General features: G+C 45.7%; 1 protein-coding gene across 2 annotated transcripts in view; it reads left to right on the top strand.

Annotated features, from left to right (window-relative positions):
• Positions 1-19,908, top strand: part of SEMA3F (semaphorin 3F) — a 371,011-nt gene that overhangs the window by 239,420 nt on the left and 111,683 nt on the right. For both annotated transcript variants that reach the window (XM_086949651.1, XM_086949652.1), the window contains exon 3: positions 18,873-19,033. In XM_086949651.1, coding sequence (XP_086805777.1) covers positions 18,873-19,033 — 161 coding nt within the window. The remainder of the gene's footprint in view (positions 1-18,872; positions 19,034-19,908) is intronic.

The following is a 19,908-nucleotide window of genomic DNA, read 5'->3' as shown; positions in this document are numbered from 1 at the left end:
TAATTTGAAATTACCTGAAACATATGTCCATTAAAGCCTCCTGCACGTCCTTCAAATCAGACATGTCTCTTTTTGAGGCACATACTGCTTGTTCTTGTTATGAGGGCAGTGAGTGGAAATTTGGGTAGAGTTCGTTGGATTTGTTAATCTTTATTTTTTGTATTGGGAGTTATTTGATTGATTACAGTGAGCCAATCAGGCCAGAACTTGCCTTATGGGTTAGCTATGTAAATACTTCCGATCACACTCAGCCCTTGTAATACATTTGAGAACAGTAGTAAATCACTGGGTGCCTTTTTAAATTAGAGGTGGTAATACAGATTCTGGAAAAAAGGAGTTTCAAACGCGTAAATCAGGATTACAGGTAAAACTCGGGACAGTTTGTAGTTTGTGCAGGGAAACACTGCCACGTTCCAAGTCTTGTAGCTTGAAGGGGCAAACACGGCTTTACCACAGAATCCATAATTCAGAAGTGCCAAACCGAAAGACTGAGGTAACACAGAAGCTGCGGTGTGAGTATTTACCCGTTGTGGTATTATTTAACCCAAGTGCTGGAACAGGCATAATCAGGCCTATGGTAGCTTTAAAACACAATGTGGTCTGGGCTCCATAGCGACAGAGGTGTTTGACCAACTTGATTTTTCACATAGCATTTTATAAGCAGTGCATTAGCTCCTGCTGAGGAAAGCATGAGTTGCAGTAGCTTTAGTTTTTTTGCTTAATCACTTTAGTGAATTTAGGCTGTTACTTCCTCAGTCTAGTTCTGCCATCGAATTAAGAATCAGCTGTTGACACACAAGGTACCATGCTCAAGCTTTATAGTTTTGTTTACTGAAAGCAGTGTAATTGCACATCACTATCATATCTCCCAGCAAGGGTGAATATCATTGTAAAGCTGACCCTGTGGGATGCTGGATCACCAGCCTTGTGTCTGCAAAATTGGCTGGTTGGCTTGTGGGTGCTGCTTGTCGTCCATGTATCTTCGAGTGCAGCATTTCTGATAGTGAGCTATGAGTATCTGTATCTCAAAAGATACACATACTCCTAGCTCACTATCGGAAATGCTGAACTCGAAGATACGTATTTTATTTGACATATAAGTGAGCGTTGCCAATATGGTGCGAACTATGTCAGGCACCAAGCGGAGAGTCTTTTACGGAGTACATTTCTAGGATGACTCAATCTATTATATTCACTAGTTGCTTAATATTGCTTCTAGGGCTGTGCTTCTGTTGCTCTAGGTTGGAGATCTTCTACTACACACTCTATTAATCAGTGCCTCCAGGGCCTCCATCGCTACATGGTATTCTCCATATTGTATTTTACTGGTGGACCGAGCAAGCCATATCAGTAGCGGAGTCTGCTTTGTGATTTAGACTGCTCCTAAAATATAAGCTATGAAGTGTTCCTAAAAATCATCTTTGTGTACGTGTATTTTCACATACCCTGCAGCGTTTCATGCTCATTCATACACAGCAGCCTCATCTGATCATATTTAGAGCCTGTTTCCAAACATCATTCAAAACTTGTTATAAAGACCAACGTACAACCAACACCCATTTGAATCATGCACTTCAAAAAGGCACCTGTGAACTTGAGTAGAATGGAGTACTTTGTGCCTCGATTTGCATAGGGTAACTGTGAGCCCCGTGGTGGCCTTGTCAGGAGTATGAAGCATTATATAAATGTTGAAGTACAATACAGTACTCAAGACATGCATTTCAATGCAAGTTATCTCTTCAACAAGGTGTTGATAGGCAAAATGGCTTCCTTTCCCTCTGTTTTGAGTCACCCACCCTTTGAAACTCCTATCTTTCAAGTTCTGAGAGAAGAATAGAAATCTTGTCTCACCCACTTCCGGCCATCTTATGAGTTAATTAAAATTTCCTGGCCTTGTACAGTGAAGTATTTTAGAGGGATAAGAAGTAAAATCGATTTACCTTTGTTTTTGCCTAAAAGGTGCCACGAGCAATTAACTTATACAAAATATAAATGTGAAATTTTGTCTTCAATAGACTGCACACATTAACTGCTCTTGAAAGAGGCAGACATTTGGTTACAAAACAAAATTGATAAACCAGCTTCCAATCGCCCAGTCAATCAGATACAGAAAGGGAGGAGAAAATATTCAGAGTTCAATGTAAAGCCCGATTTGTCAATTCACAATGTTCCATAGTAAGACAACGTGGCAGCTACACTGATTCCAATCTAATGTGACAATTAGGGGGCTTTGTGTTTTTTCTCTCTCTCTGTCTGTCTCTGTCTCTGTCTCTGTCTCTCTCTCTGTCTCTGTCTCTCTCTCTCTCTCTTTCTCTGTCTCTCTCTCTCTTTCTCTGTCTCTCTCTCTTTTTTTCTATGTCTCTCTCTTTCTCTCTCTCTCTCTCTCTCTCTCTTTTTTCTCTCCCCCACCCTTTTTTTTCCATTCCTGAAATTATCAGATTGTTTTCTTCAGGGTGCACACCGAGTGCCTCAACACGTAATTTACAATAAAAAATGAGCTTTCATGTACGAAATGTCTACAAAACATGATACAACTGTTCTCAGTAACAAGATGTATTGCTCCATAACAAAAGCATTTGGGCTAGGAGGAGCTACGCGGGCATCCAAGATGGTCGCGTGAGCAGAGAGCTCCCGAGACCCGCGCCGTCCTCCTTTATCTATCCTTCACCTATCCTGGTCATTTTGACGGGCTTTTGCAGCACTATCATCGCTGATGCTACTGATCCTTTTCCGGTCGAAATCGGACCTTGGGGACCATTTTTCTGCAACTTGGAACTTTCTGGCCTGCCCGCTGGCGCGACCGGGGACTCGGCTGCCCACTGTGGCCGACATGTAATTGAACAACAACGGCTGCCTGGCATCTGGCCCGCCGGAGGTGTATTGCTTTCACTTTCGGTTTCCTTCCCTTTGTTCCTGTCTCCTCCTACTCTGCCTCGCCTGCTGCCCTCTCGATCTGAACGATCCTCGGTTGGACTGGCAAGGAGGCCGCTACACCTCTGCTTCATTGGCGCATCGGAGTTTCGAGACTTTTCTACCTGTTCATCACCTCCTTTGGCTAGCCACCCAACTCTGGAGGCGAGATGGCGACGAAAGTGGAGGCCGAAAGACGCCGGAAAGCTGCGACCCGGGGGGGATCGATCCAAACGAACATGATCGAACGCTATACCCAGCCGAGAGGCTCCCCCGGGACCGTATGCATGGGTGCTGAAGGACTTCAAACGGACACATCGTCCACGTCGGAAGTATCGCTCCAAGACCTAATGGCTGCCATCACTGGACTTAAGGCCGACATGGGCCAACAGTTTGAGGCCGTGGTGACCAAAATTGACACGGTGGCGGTGGATGTGACTCTGATCCGAGCCGACCTGGCCAAAACGAATGAGCGGGTGAAGGCACTGGATCTTAAAACGTCGAGCCTGGTGACCGACATGGCTGAGGCGCAGCCCGAAATTGGCAATCTGCGTGCATCGCACGACTTGCTGCTCAAGCGGATGGAGGACTATGATAACAGGGCCAGGCGGAACAACATACGCCTTGTTGGAGTTCCGGAAGGCGATGGTTCGGTAGCGACCGATCTGCTGGTCGAGGAACTGATAGTCGCCCACCTGGCCCCGGCAGGGCTTAGTAAGTTCTTTGCCGTTGAGCGCGCCTATCGTTTCCCCGGAGGTCAAGCGAAGCTGGGGAATCCGCCGAGGCCTATCATTGCCAAGCTTTTTCATTACCGGGACAGGGATGCTATCCTCCAGGCCGCCCGTAAGCATGGTCCCCTGAAGTATGACAATAACTCTATCTCCATATATCCCGACTTCACTCCTCAAGTGCAGCGGCAAAGATCTGGTTTCCTCGGAGTGAAGCGTCGCCTAAGGGACCGGGGACTGAAATACGCCATGCTGTTTCCGGCCCGGCTCCGGATTGAATATCGGGAACGTGCCTATTTCTTTGATCAACCTGAACGTGCTGCCGACTGGTTGGACTCGTTGCCGGCAGATGACTTTGGGAGCGGAGGCCCTGGTGGCGCGGAGAGTGGTGCAGAGGCCCAGGAGTAACAGATGCCCTGGAGGTTCCGATTGAGACTATGCAACGTACTGTACATATTGACTTCTCTGATGACTCTGCCCGTGGCGGTGCGGTAACGGGTGATTTCTCCCTTCCTCCTCGGGGGGTTCTTTGTGTAGAAGTATGGGGCGACAGGCACACTGCAGTTGGGGGTGGCTTTTTAGTCAGCAGGGGTGCAGGGAGGGGGGTGTTGTAACGGGTTTGGGTTCTGGGGTCGGGGTTTGGGGACTGGTTTGTGTTTCGTTTCATTTGTTCTGTTCTCTGTTTCATGGTATTTCATATCTTGCAATGATTTTTCATAGTGGGTCCTGCTGGGGGGTGGGTGTGGAATGTTTCTGCCATAATGGGGGGGGGTGAACTGCGGATTCTTTCCTGGAACGTGAATGGTCTGGGGATAGAATTAAGCGGGGCATTGTACTGCAATTTTTGAGGCGCCACGCCCCTGATGTTGTGTTCCTTCAAGAGACCCACTTGATTGGTAACGCTTGCAAGGCATTAGACCGCCGGGGTTATCGACTGGTTGCACATGCGGGTTTCACTTCGGGTTCCCGGGGTGTGGGTATTATGGTAAAGTCTTCCCTTGCTCTTGCTATTGATGATGTTATCCTTGATGAGCGTGGGCGGTATGCTGCTGTTTCGGGGAGGTGGGAGGGTAAACAGGTCGTGTTTGTTGTTGTCTATATCCCCCCGGGACTGCAGGCTACCACTTATGCTGATTTAGGTAGGACTCTTCTGGGGCTGCCAGACGGCCTGTTGGTCCTGGGCGGGGACTTCAATTCTGTCATGTCCGGCGACTGCGACCGACTACCCCCTAGAGTATTACCACAGTCCCAGATGTGGCTCAGTGAAATGGCTGACACTTTTGGCTTAGTAGATGTCTGGCGCTCACTACATCCCACGCTCCAACAATACACTTTTCATTCTGGCGCGCACGGCAGCCTCTCCCGTATTGACTATTTTTTTATGTTAGCCTCCACTTTGTCCACTGTTCGTGAGATTCGGCACCTTCCCCGGGGTATCTCGGACCACTCCCCCCTGTTGATCACGATTTCTGTGGGTGGTCGGCGTGGTAACAGAGTCCCCCCGATTCCCCCCTGGCATTTTAAAAACCCCCGGCTCCGCTCGGAATTGATTAAAGCAATAGATTGCTATTTTTCTGAGAACCTGGGCTCTGTCACTTCCCCCACTGTTCTCTGGGAGGCCTTCAAGACGGTTATTTGGGGTTCCGCCCTGTCACTCATTGCTACTGAGCGTAGGGTGAAGAGGGAGGCTGTTGTGGCTCTTGAAACTGAAATCACTGCGCTTGAAAGTGAGTTGGGTGGGAATGACACGCCTGCACTGTTGCATGAATTGGAACTGAAACAAGCAGACTATAAGGCCAGTGTCACGGATGCTGCTAAATTGATGCGGTCTAATCAACTTGGTCGACTGTACGATGTGGGTGACAAGGCTAGCAAGCTTCTTGCATGGCTGGATAGGACTGAGCGTGCGAGTCGTGTTGTTCCCTCCATTGTTCGTGATTCTGGTGTTACTGTCTCGGATCCGGGTGAGGTTGTTGAGTGTTTTGTTGACCACTTTCGTATGGTTTATACGCCTGTTAGTGATCGAGATGAGGCCGACTCCAGATTCCTCCTGCGTGACATTGCTCTGCCTACCGTGTCTGATGAGGACTGCCTCGCTTTGGAGGCCCCCTTTACTGTCGACGAGATTGCCCTCGCAATCCGTTCCCTTCGCTCGGGTAAGGCAATGGGCCCTAACGGACTCCCCATTGAACTCTACAAACTTTGCCCTGACAAGATGGCCTCTCATCTGCGTCACATGTTTCTTGAGGCGGTTGAGACCGGATGCCTCCCCCTTGAGCAGCGCCTTGCTACCATAGTGGTCATTTATAAGGATGGCAAACCTCGTGACCGCTGTGCCTCGTACCGCCCCATCTCCCTCCTTAATGCGGAACCCAAAATCCTTGCTAAGGTGCTGGCCAATCGGATGCTTGCTGTTATCTGCGACTTGATCCATCCGGATCAATCCGGGTTCATCCCTCACAGGAACACTGCTCTTAATTTACGTAGGCTCCACAGTGTCCTCGCGAGAGCTTCTACTCTCGCCGAGCCAGCAGTGATCGCCTCCCTTGACGCCACGATGGCATTTGACACCATTGAATGGCCTTATCTATGGGCAGTCCTCGCCAAATTTGGCTTTGGCCCCACCTTCATCGCATGGGTCAAGCTTCTCTATGAACAGCCGCTAGCTCAGGTCGCTGTGAACGGGAGGTGCTCAGACCCATTTCCTTTGGGCCGTGGCACACGTCAAGGATGTCCCCTTTCTCCGCTTTTGTTCGCTTTGGCACTCGAACCTCTAGCCGCGCGGCTCCGGTGGGAACCCTCGATCAAAGGGATCCGATGGTCCCCTGACCTCGAGGATCGTGTTTCCTTGTATGCGGATGACATCCTCCTTTACCTTACTTCCCCTCAGAAGTCACTCAATGTCCTCTTCGACGTCCTTACGTCCTTCGGTAAGAACTCGGGGCTGGTCATTAACTGGACCAAGTCCTGTGTCTACGCCATAGCTGGCACTCTACCGCCTCTCCCCCGTAGATTTCCCATCCTGGTAGCGTCTGACGGTTTTAAGTATCTGGGGGTCCATGTATCCATGATCTCTTCGGTCCGCTATGAGCGGAACTTGTATGCTCCGCTCCGCAGGCTGAAGCAGGATGTTCGGCGATGGCGCGAACTGCCCTTATCCCCATTGGGCCGGGCGGCGCTCTTTAAGATGATGTCGCTTCCCCGCTTCCTCTATGCCCTGCAAAATTTCTTCGACCCTGTTCCAGCCCGCTATTTCCATGAAGTCGAAAGTTTACAGCGGCAACTTATCTGGGATGGCCGTGCCCGAATTGCCTTATCTAAGCTCACACTCTCCTGGTACGATGGGGGTATTGCGCTACCGGATATTAGACGGTACTACTGGGCCTCGCACCTGAGCGCCATCAACCATGCGACATATTCTCCGGAGCCAGCCCCCGCCTTTGCTTTGGATAAGCTGTTGTTGCCCGGCGGCAACTTTAATAGGGCGCTATACTCTAAAGCCCCCTTTCGACTCCTTACGGGCCCAACGAAATGTGCAGTGCGGGCATGGCGAGATGCTACGGTGGCCACGGGCTGGGGTGGTAGACTGACACGTATGACGCCACTATACGACTCGGAGAGACTGGGCAACCTGTGGAAGACGAAGGGGTTTGAGAAATGGGACATGATTGGGATTAGTACTGTGGGGGACCTTTGGACACGTGGCGCGGTTAAGTCCTTTGAATCACTAAAGCTGGAGTACCGGCTCGACGATAAGGAGTACTTCCGTTATATGCAGGTCAGACATGCCTTGTCTTCTGTCTTCCCCTCCGGTACTGATGTTCCGCAGTCCTCCCCTTTGGAGGATCGAGTTCTAGATGGCCATGTCCCAGACAGTACCATCTCCTTAATTTATAAAAAGCTCATCCATAATAGAGCTGACCAGCTCGAGAAGCTCCGGGCTTCCTGGACTGCTGACGGACTTGAATTGGACGACGAGGACTGGCAGTCCGCCGTGTCCTCCCCTAAGGAGGTGGCTATTCCTGCACGACTTCGCTTTGTCCAATTGAAAATCCTCCATCGCGTGTATCTTACTGGAGTGCGTCTGGTGCGAATGGGTCTGATTGCTGACGGACGCTGCAGGCGTGGGTGTGGGATGGATGGTACTTTTCTTCATGTTCTGTGGGAATGTCCAGTGATTGTAGCGTATTGGTCGAGGGTGCATGAAGTTATGAGTCGTGTCACGGGGGTCCCCTTGCTTCCTGAGGCGCGTCGTTGTCTGTTGAATGTGTGGGAACCGTCTGACTGCACTGCTGCCCAGACGCTTTGGGTCACCCTGGGCAATATGATCGCGAAGAGGGATATCGCACAGCTCTGGGGCTCCCCTAGACCGCCAGTGCTCAGTGCCTGGAAAGAAAACATGGACTGGTCCATGTTTCGAGAGAAGACGGTATATGAGGCCCGGGGGCGCCCTGGGAAGTGGTCCAGAGTTTGGACTCCCTGGAACACCTATCGTGGAGACATCTGTTCTCCTCCACTTGACTACGAAGTCCCTCTCCCCTCCTCTCCGTGATTTCCGTTCCTCTCCTCCACTCACCAAATGCTCTGCTCTCTTATGCGCGCCACCCCCCCCTACACTCGCTTTTTCTCCTACATCCATTCCCCTCCTCCCACCTCCAGCAACCCTTGCCACCATGATACCATGTGTTTGTTTGTTTGTGTTTAGTTCAACAAAAACATAAAATTAAACCTTTCTTATCCTGATTTGTATGATACTACGCTCTTGCCGATAATGTTGATGTGATAGATTGCTCCAGCAACGTTCTGCCTGATATAACATTTTTGCTCAACAAGTTTTTGTCATAGCGGCCGGCCCGGTGGGGTTGTAGGCAGACGCTGTGTATCGTGCACTTGTAAATAAAGGTTTTCAAAAAAAAAACAAAAGCATTTGGAACTGTGCTGAGAGTAGGAGGGATTACATTCTCAGTTATGTAGTGCACCCCGTTGCCTGTGATGCAAGAGACAGAGGCTGGTTTGTCTACATTCCGATGAGACAGGTGTTCGAATCAATGACCTTGTGTCGTCTTCCATTGTTTGTTGCTTTAAGGAATGTGAAGAGTTCCTGAGTTTATGATTGACCAGGCTATGTAGAATGCGACGTTTCCATTCATACACTTGGCCGACTTCCAAGGACAGCACAGATCCGTAATCCAATGGTGACCATCTAACCTTCCATTGTTCTCGCAACAAACTTCTGGGAAATACTTCGTTGTGGGGCGCTCACTCTGTTGGGAGATCGATGGGAAGCGATTGCTCTAGTTTCGAGACAGATGCAAAGTAGCCCCCAATAATTTGTACTGGATAAGCTCACTGACTGTTGACTATCAATGAAAAATATTTGTCAGTGTATTGTCACTGGTATCAACCTTTCACCAGTGCTTTATGACTGAAGTAAAACTTGCTCAAGTGCCCCTTGTGTGATGGAAAACTCTCACCAGTAGCATCTTGATCGTGAGGCAAGCTTGTCAGTAGTTTAATTTGTTGGAAATTGCAATGTTGCCTTCTGGTTTGTCGGGAGCTCCTGGCAGTTTTTTCTTATAGTTTTTTCCTGGTTGTGATGTCCAAATTTCAACGAGCTGTTAAAATCCATTGGTAGTGCAGGGTATTTTTCGAAGATCGATTTGAGAAGTGCCTACCACCAAATTAAGCTTCATCCTGACTCTAAACCACTCGCCGCTTTCATCACTTCTGAGGGAACTTTTCAGTTTACATGCATGCCGTTCGGTTTAACGTTGGCTGCAAGTGTCTTCCAGAAAATGATGACTAATCTTTTCAAAGACCTCACGGGGTGGTTTATTTTCAAGATTATGTTCTGGTTTCGGGGAAGACAGTTGATGAGCACAATGCCATTCTGAGACAAATGTTATGGAAACTTGAACATATAGGCTTAACGGTCAATAAGGACAAATGCAAATTTTTAACTGAAGAAGTAGAGTATTTGGACTATACAATCTCCAGTGGGGGTTTCACTCCTAAACGTAACTTGTTGCAACCTATCAAGGATGCATCCTATCCTAAAGACAAGGATCAACTATGTTCATTCTTAGGCCTTGTTGAATATTATTCCAAGTTTGTTAGATCTTTTGCTGACATTGTTGAACCCTTAAGGTGTCTTTTGCGGAAAGGAGCTAAATATGTATGGAGTAGTGCACAACAGGAAGCTTTTACCAACATAAAAGACAGGATTTGTGGTGCAGATATTTTAGCCCCTTTCATTTCCCATTGCAAATCCATTCGCACTGTGGATGCCAGACTTACTGGTATTGATGTTGTTCTTTTTGAAAATCAGAGAGGAGTTGAAAGAACGATTGCTTTTGCATCCCGCACATTGACACAAGCGGAAAGAAATGATTCCGTTATTGAGAGAGAGGCGCTAGCTGCGGCTTGGGGCGTTTAGCATTTAAGAGTGTATCTGTGGGGTCAGATTTATTTTGAAAATGGACCATAAACCTCATGAAAACTTTATCTGCTGGAGGTTCTGGAAAGGTGTCTGCTCGGTTGGCTCGATTTTCTGCAAGGTTGCAAGAATACTCTTACAACATTGAATTCGTCTAAGGGTGGAAGACCTCACAAGCTGATTGCTTATCTAGAATGTCTTTAAATTGGGAGCTTGTTGACAAAGATGTTGTTAACAAATTATAATCTGAAGAAGCAGTGGCTGTAGTCAATGAAGTTAGTGATTGTAGTTTGGGGGCTTTCTCTTGAGAACAGTGGATCCAAGAGATGAAGTCTGATAGTGTGTTGAGACAAGTAATGTCATTAATTAAGAATGGTGCACCTCGTGAAAGCATGGTACCTGTTACTATAAGACCATTTTGGAAGTTGTTGGATGAATTGTCTGTAAATGATCATGAAGTTGTTATGAGAGGTGATAGATTTGTGCCTCCGTCAGGACTTCAGTTGCATATATTCAAGCTCGCTCATGAGGGGCATCTCGGACAAGGAATGCCAATTAAAAGAATAAAACAGGAATATTGGTGGCCAGGGATAGATGATCAGATTCGAAAATGGGTGGAAGATTGCATCTTGTGCAAAGAAAGTGAGAAAAGACTTAAGGTAGGGAGTCAGAAATTCTTGGGACATATTGATGATCCGGGTAAACCTTGGCTCACAATTTGTTTAGATTTTTTGGGTCCTATTTCGGAGCTTGCATTGGATTTGCGTTTTGCTGTTATTATAGATGTCCATTCCAGATGGCTTGTGGTCAAATTTGTCAGTCATATTACCACGCACTCTACCATTGAGGTATTAGAAAAGTTGTTTCTTGAGGAAGGTGTCCCACACATGTTGCTGACAGATAATGGCACGCAATTGACTTCAGGCGAGATGCGCTGTTTTTTAGAAAAGTGTTGAGTCAAACATTCTTGTACTTCTCTTTATAATCCCATGGGAAATGGCATGGTAGAGAGAGGTAATAGGATAGTGAAGGGTACCTTAAAATTGGCTTTGGTTAAAGGACAGTTTCCGAGGCGCTTGATAGAGGAAATGTTGTGGGCATATCGCACCACAGAGCAGTGTAACTCGTGTATCACCTTTTAAAAGCATGAGAGGACGTATGCCAGGCTCCAGACTCGTTCCTGCATGGTTGAAAGATTGGGTGTCATCTGATGGTGCTTGTTCTGAATACTATTTTGAATCTAAATTTTGAATTGGAGATTGGGTTAAGTTAAAGTTTGGAAGAGTTAAAGCTGGTTGAGCAAAATTTCAGCGCCTTGTCGTGTTATCAATGTAGCCAAACATTTTGTTGTTGTAGAAGGTGGTCAGAAATGGAATTTGCGCAGAGTTGCTCTTTATCAAAGGAAAGGAGGTGTTGTCAGACAGTCTAGTCACAATGACGAGTGTTCTGGTGCAATGTTCATTCCTGACAATGATTCCAGTGTGGAAATGGAGAAGATGGGTCATAAAAGTGTTGAAGGCACTTCACATGAGAATCATGTTGAACCTGATATGGTGGGTGATGATTCTTGAGTTAGTGATTTTGGAAATCTTGATGTTAACTCCGTTGTTAGAAGCAATTCTGGCGTTTGTAGTAGTAGTAGAATTCGCAGACCACCCTCTTATTTACAAGACTATGTCACTATTTAAGTTAAGGTTGTATTATTCATTGGAGTAATGTAGCTAAATGTCTTTTCTTTTATTATAAGGAGGAGGATGTGTTAGGATGTCAATTTGTGTATGTAACATTTAACTTACCTCATATCTCCTGCTCCTTGTTTATTTACGTTCTATTCTTACCTCGTGTTTAAACTGCAATACTTTTGTGTTCTATAGACTGTAAGGCTCACAACACTCGACCTTAGGCAGTTTCTGCTGGATCGTCAAGGTTGTTGCCTTCGTTAACCCATGTGTCAGGGTTAATAAGGTGTGAACAGACAGTAAGAAGTACCTTGACTGCCCTGTCTAATTCCTTTCTATTTCACATGTTGCTCTCCCTTTACCCCACCAGTAATGCATTTGAGGCTGGTGAGAGGCTATGGGTCGGACAAAGAGTCAAACTTGTTATATAAAATGGAATTGAATGTTTCATGAAGTCACTTCCTCCAAGTCTGGAATTTCAGCAAAATAACATCCATGGTTTACTAGCACGTCATGAGTGCCAAAATTCAATGGTGAGCGCTCCAACCAATCAGATAACACTTCTGGCCAATGTGAAGCTTAAGTGCATCATGATTATTCAAAAGCTCATCTTCCCATTCCTTGATTGAATGGAAATTATCACCAGTGCTTCCTGATTTGCAGAAAGGTTTTGCTAGCCATGTAGAAGTGGTTATATCTCTCTCTATAATACCAGCTCCCAGTTGCGTCACGACTGGTGCACACCATTGGCCTTTCGTTTGACCGCAGGGAAGCGCTTGCTAATATTTCCTGGCGTAAAGGAATGTCTTTTCAGGTTAGTTCACCAACTAACCTACAATGTGTGTGACTTACACCCATTCGTCGTCTTTTCCAGCAGGAGAATAATGCGTCATCAGTTCGCCTGCCCTCCTGTTCCAAGCAAAAAGAACCTCTGCCCTAACACATATGCCCATCATTACAGCTTAATTTGTTGTGAGAGGCGCCTCCCTTCCCAATGCCTTGCTCTGTGCCTTCTGTAACATGCCTCTTCTGCCTTTCAAGCCGCTTGAGCAAGCCGCACAGCTGCAGCTGGCTCGTCAAACATAAGCATGTTTAATTAAGCTATCTGGTAGAGCTGCCAACACATTGGAATTCTGAAGTCACCCCAGCTCAGAAAAAATCCAGGGCTCAGTGCCAGAGCTTCATCCACTCACACCTTAACCCAGACTGACACTTGGCTCTCCATACTGGGCTGGCAAGTGTAACCCAATTATTCCTCCATTCACTACAACGATTAACAGAATTAAGACCAGTTGAATGGCCCGGCTCTGACATTTCTGTTCCACCCAGCACTGAATAAAATAAGTGTGGTTCGTCAAGCAAATTGCTGTTTGGCCTTACTCCCCCCTCCACCGAGTACATGTATTTTGTGATAAATAGTTGGATACAGGTGCTTTCAGTCTGGTACGGTGTCTGTCGGATTTCACAAGGAATTTTTACACACACAGACAAAAACACACACCTTCTCTCCCTCTCTGTTTGAAAATGATTTTTAAATGTTGGGTCATTTCACAAAATAATGTGCTTTGTCTCGCTTTGTGCCCCTACCAATCGGCATTCCTCTCCCTTGCCACTGTCCTTTAAGCCACTCTCATGCCCCTTGATTGTATAATGCATTTGAACATTATGTGCCAGCGTGATAGTTGGGAAATCTGAAGCTTACCCCCCGCCCCCCCCCCCTCCGCCCCAATCTTACTGACCATGCTACGCCAACAAGTCCCAAATCCCTGAATCCTTCTCTGGCCTACACACACAGATGTACATACAGCCTTTCATGCTACAGACAAGTGGCATGCTACTCTTCTAGTTCTGTGAAACTCTTTTTTGCACGAGTATATATTGGGAGCACAGAGCTGCTTATCTCCAGTAGAGGTGCTGGCCCATTCTCTCTTCTCATTTATCACTTTCAGCAGTTAAGTTGGAAGATCTTTGGTTAGTCCTGTGCCAGTCTGGTTAGCCCATGCTATGGCACAGCAGAGACTATGTGGGAAAAAATATAGATGGGAGTCCAAAACTGCACAGGTTTTGTCCATTGGGCATCTTTAAACACAGCAAAGCAATAAAGTGGCACATAATCGTCTTCGGAATATGAGCTCGATGAATCAAACTGGCACAGTTGATTTGAAAGACTTATTTAGAATTAGCTCACCTTTTTACACTTAACTATAATTACAAAACTGCAAACTGCACAGTTGCAAACGCAAGTCTGCAGTCGACCGTATTTTTCTGCTCTGATGCTGTTGGCCGTAGCCGCCAGAATGTTCTATCTGACTCAGTGTTGCATAGATTAACTATGGGAAGGCCATGACCTTCAAATTCCTCCCAATAAATTTATCAACAAAAATTAATCTCTTCGGATTCTGATCTCTGAACTTGTAATAGTCTGAGGACTTGTTTGCTGGTTGGTAAATTTGCTGCCTTTTTAGGTTGTCCCTCGAAGCCTTCAGGGATTCGCTTTTGGCAAGGAACAGGGGAAAGCAGTTAGCAAAATATTTTAGCATATTTTGCTGTCGTGCCATAATTGAATGGTTAGGGCAGAGAAAAATTATGTTTTATGGTCGAAAAAGTAGTGCGAATTAGTGATTTGGTAATTTTTGGTAGCCAAGAAGTTATGAATCCAACCCTACCTATGTAGGTCATTTATAAAGAATTCCCTGTGCGACCAAGGTAACGTGTTACTGCAAATCTAGCTGTGGCTTTAAACACCATATGTTAAATGTCTCTGTGCATGAAGTAAAGATTTCAATACAACTGATATGAAGGCAACAGGTTCACTGCTTCATGTAGGCCAATTCCATTTTCACTTGGCACCACAGCATGCGCAAGGAAGAGGGACCGTAAATCCTAAATCGTTACAGGGTGGGCAAAAGATGGGTATCCTGTCACGTAGCAGGGCATCGTTGAGCAAAGGCCGGTAGCCCTTGTGGTTTGCAATGTTAGCATTTGGAAAGGAAGGGTGATAAAGATTGTTATTCCTGACCTTAAGAGATGGGGGGTGATGGGGATGCATGGAATAGGTAGGAGTGGAGAAGGCAGCGACACAGCAAGCCCTAATGAGGGAGTGGGTAGGCAAACCGTAAAAGAAAGCAGAGGTGCCAAGAGGGAGGTACAGGACAGCATGAGCGGGGATGAGGCAGGAATATTTTTGTTCAGCCTCATGCCTTCCTTTTTGCAGCTAAGCTGGGTAGGATCCTGGAGCCATGATTTGCGTATATCAGAAGTGACAGTATTGAATGTGACTCTGCAAGAGCCGATAAACACTTTTACACTCAAAATAATCAGTGATTGGGTGGCAGGGCTTTACTGTTCGGCTAGAGGAGTCACGCCATCAACCAGTTGCTACAGTGCTGCCTAGAGCGAGGACGGGGGACTGATTTCACTCTAAACCAAGCTTTGCTTTCTTAACCCTTTCGATGCTGATGACGAGCTCAGCTCGTCATCACCAAAAGGTGTCGTGTGCTGATGACGAGCTGAGCTCGTCATGGTGCCACTAAAATGGCATTTTCCAGCACAGGGGGGGAAAACGCCCAGCAGCCATGTGGTTAAAGGGCATAGGTGTCCTGATGGGCTACGTGTGATAAGCAGCTTCTTTCTGCAATGCAGGAATATCCATTATATGACGGTTACCGCATTTGCTTGAGCAGTTCAAGGTTGCCTATTCATGGTTGACTGGATGCTGTTGGCTCGAAAGTGATGGACATCTTGTTTTACTTTTACTTTTACTCATTTATAGAGCACAGGCGAATCATCCCCAGGGGGATCTCTTGGCGCTTCGAGAAATAGGTACTCCTAGGCCATACTCATCTAAAACAGCCAGGTCTTAAGTAGTTTCTTAAAACTAGTTAGATCCACACAGGCCCTAATGTTCTGTGGCAGACTATTCCAGTGACTGGCAGCCAGATGTGAAAAGGCTCCCCCCCCCCCCATCTTAACCCTGTGTATTCTTTGGATGCACAGGAGATTGCAGATGCTTGATCTTAGCTGTTGAACCAGTTGGTACAAAATAAGTTTCTTTGAGATAGGCGGGACCTTTTCCCTGTAGTGCTCTAAAGACCATACAGAGCACCTTAAAAATAGCTCTCTTCCTAACAGTGAAGCTGGCTCAAAAGGGGGCAGAAGGAGTCGGGGCCGGTTTGATGAGGGCAAGGCGGGCTGCCGTGTTCTGCACCACCTGTAGTCTGGATAGTAGATCTTCCCTTATTCCCACGAGCAATGAATTGCCGTAATCAAGTTGACTCACCAGGAGTGACTGAATCAGGGTTTTCCTGGCTGGGAGAGGAATCCAGGGGAAGTTCTTCCTGAGCATCTTCATTGTGCCCAAGCAGGTACCTAATAAAGGTCTTTTGTGTTATATTTAGAAGTGGGCCTCCTCTCAGCATGATCTGAGAAGCTGCTACTGCCATCAGTTAGCATTTAAAGCAGAAGGGATTTGTACAGGCACATCTTTGCTCTTAAACCACTTTAATTAATCTTGTTGGTTCTAAAGAATGGCCCAATTTGGAGGCGGAGAACGAGGAGGAGGTAAGGTAAAAGAGGATAAGTTTCTCCGTTCACCACGTTAAGGAATGGTTCACGTTTTTCCATTAGCAAGGCCTGACCTTTTAGAAACCTGTCACTCCTGTTTTTAGTAACTTTGATGCTGCAAGAACCAGGAGACCACAGGTCCAGTAGTCATTAGCTCCACAGATCTGGTGTCAAGCACCTTCGGGTTAATTAATGAGAAGATATCGAATGCTTTGGAAGAGGGTGGTGTGTATGGGAGAGAAGCAGCGGGTGGGATGTCTATGGGATTGGGGAGGACATTCCGCTGGTGTAGCAGGTGCAGGATCGGATCATGTTCTGGAGATCTTGGCATCCTGTAGGTTCCTGCTGTGCTGGCTCGGCTCTCTGCAGAGAGGAATCACTCCGTCTTCCTACCACGTTGGGCTGTTCTGCACTGAACCTGTGATGCTGAAAGATAGGAAGTCAGTTAGGGCTTGGAAATGAATGGGACTGGCTTCAAGAGATGGAGACCTCTTCCTGCCTCGATCAGATATTACACCCGGAAGATTTAGCTACCATACCGGAGGAAGGCCCCGACTGTGTCTTCCTTCACTACATATTGAAAGTGAAGTACTGCCCCTTGTAATGGTTGGTGGGTGAAGAATCACTCACCTTTGCTAGCCCTTTTCTTCTGCACCCGAAAATCACTCCAAACAAAATTTACCAGCATGCAGGTTTGGAGCTTGAGCTCTGGTATAATTTTACTGAAACCAAGGTGAGCAGGGTCTTTCTCTTTCCTCTTAGGAGAGGAGCCGGCAGGTTAGACAGATGTTAATTAGTACATGGGTGCTCATTCGTGTTGCTTCATGTTGCAATGCTGTTCAACTATGTTCAGGCAGAAGACCTTTTTATCTAGCCTCTGAGTGAGGTGTGGCATGTATTGGTGTTCAAGAGGAGCTAAAAATAGTCCACCCAATAACCACACAAACTTCCAAGCCTTCAATGAAGAAACTGTATTGACAGCCCTACATGCAGTGCGTTGGTATATTGAAACCCGGAGTGAACATAGATCACTGTTCGTAAATGGTGGTACTATTTCTAATGAGAGTTGACTGAATAGTTAAAACCCAGAACCAGGAGTCTGATTGAGGGAGAATAGGTGTGAGTAGAGTAGAGTAGAACTCACTTAAAAGTTCAATAGCCCCAAATGGGACCTTTGCTTTTCTTTGACGTTTCAGAGAGGTTCAACTATAAATTAAAAATACATAAATAAATAAACATACTCCAAATATATAGCAACCATGTTGTTAGTTGGGATTTGCTGTGTAATAAATGACATGATATAAGATGATCACACCATGTACTAAATGACATAAGTTGATCAGACCACTGCTTCACATCAAAGTTAACCTGAGGGGAGAACCATTCCTCTGCTACAGTTCTAAAAACGTTGCACTGCAACCCTGTTATAACATTGTCAGACCCACTGGAGAAGAATCGTGACTTATATAAAAGTATATTTCAACCACCCTGGGGCCTCAAACAATCTTTAATGCGGCGTGACAACTCAAAACTGTGGGGAAAGAATTAACTGGAGCTGCCTAACCTGTTTTATATGCCTAATCTGAAAGATTCTATCAGCTTCTACTATGAAGAAATTCTTTTTATACAACCAGTGTCATGTTAAGGATTTGTGGGGGCCCGGGCAAGACATTTTGTGGAGCCACTTGTTCGAAACAACTTTGAATTTGTTAAGATTTATGAATATTTTCACCTAATCGAATCCCTCGTAAGGGCAAACTATATTGAAGTATAGTTAAAAAAAACTTGTCTTGTCATGTTGCGTTAGACTTCTGTTCAGATATCCTCCTTGTTCGAACCAGGACCCATAGAAAGAACTAGTTGCCTACCTTTTGAACACATGTTTATTTCTTCCTAGTTTTAACTCGCTGATTCTTACCTTGCTCATGGGCTGTCATGCTGAATTGACTACTACTTTCTTAATGTTGTTGATGTTTCATTCTACATGTAGTCCACAAGTAGTCCACACCATGTGTGCTTACAAACATTCTCTATACGTATCTGCCATTTGCATGGACCTCACCCCTTCATGCATGAAAGCCCTTTCTTTAGCTCATCACAAAATGTGATGGTAGACAGGGCAGTGTTTGGCTTTACATGGTAAAATATCCTGATTGTATTTGTATTTTGATTTATGAAGTGTTAACCTGATTAGTTTGGGGTATACTGTATGCAAGAGCAAGGCTGGTATCATTTTCGAACTCACTGTTCAAATTTCAAGTAAAAGATCCAGCCCTGAAACGATGCCCAATATACTTGATCTGCTACCACTTAGGCCAATTGGGCTTTGCAACAGTGGTAAGAATCATTATCTTTTATTTGCCACCGAATAGCAGAGGCTCTTATGAAAGTGGCATAGGCTTGCTTGAAAAGCATTGATGGGTTACTTACTATAACTTGCCTGCTGTAGAAAATCATACTCTTGGCGTTCCATGCATGTTTTAACTTCAGTATACATGAAAAGAAAGTATCCCTTTTCTTTATTATTGATCCCTCCGTACCTCTATCTGGTTTCAGAATTGAAGTCAACGGGGACTGCACACTTCTTCAGCTTCCTGCTCAACACAACAGATTACCGCATCTTGCTCAAGGACGAGGATCACGACCGTATGTACGTGGGAAGCAAGGACTACATTCTGTCCCTGGATCTGCATGACATCAACAGGGAGCCTCTGATTGTAAGCGACATTTCAAAGTTTCCTTTTCTTCAATGCACCCCAAAGATACTACTCCACCAAAGATCTGCTTCATTTCTAGCCCTCATCCCTTGTTTGAATTGGAACGCATGGGGGGATTCAGTTAATTTAATGTAGGTTTTTTACAAGCCTTTAGGTCTGAACAAAGGGCCTAATTTAGAGTTTAGTGGATCAGAACATCCACCAGAAGATGGCAGATGTCGAACTTAACATCTTTAAACTGAGACTGAAAAAATTGGCTGGAGCACTCGACTACTTTTGGTTGACGTCTCACATCCGTTAAACTCTAAATAAGGCCTAGAGTGTTTTTCCTCTCATGTGTGGTAAGATTGGTGGGTTAAAGTGCACCATGTCTGTCTTTTTCTTTTTTATCTACAACTGAGCAAATGAATATGCATTTGATTCTCATAAACACCAATTCACTTGTACCCACATGCCAATTTATCCACAACATCCCTGCCTATTACATTTCCAATGTCTCCAGATTGGTGAGGGAAGTAAAGAGTACACAATACATAAGGTTCAGCTTTTTTAGCATATCATGATATTGAAAAGTCTGCACTTTGGAACTTAAATGTGCTGCTTAATGTAGTTAGGTGTGGATTTGCGTTTTTGAGGGGGCTTCAAATGAAGGCGTTATATGTTCTTATTACAACATTTTTGCTGGTAAAGACTAGTTGCCAACATTTCGACTATGCCTTCCTACTATCTTTCCCCCATTGTCCTGTATTTCACTATCCATTTTATTCTCCTTTCTCCTTGTTTACCGATGTAACCTCCTTTTTAGCACCAGTATTTTATTAAGCCATCTTCCTACTATGTAAGCCCTAAAGCATCTACATCCAAAGCATGTGCCC

This window comes from Lissotriton vulgaris, unplaced genomic scaffold (genome assembly GCF_964263255.1).
Source record: "Lissotriton vulgaris unplaced genomic scaffold, aLisVul1.2 SCAFFOLD_509, whole genome shotgun sequence".
NCBI lineage: Eukaryota > Metazoa > Chordata > Amphibia > Caudata > Salamandridae > Lissotriton > Lissotriton vulgaris.
This window is presented reverse-complemented; position numbering and strand designations above follow the sequence as displayed.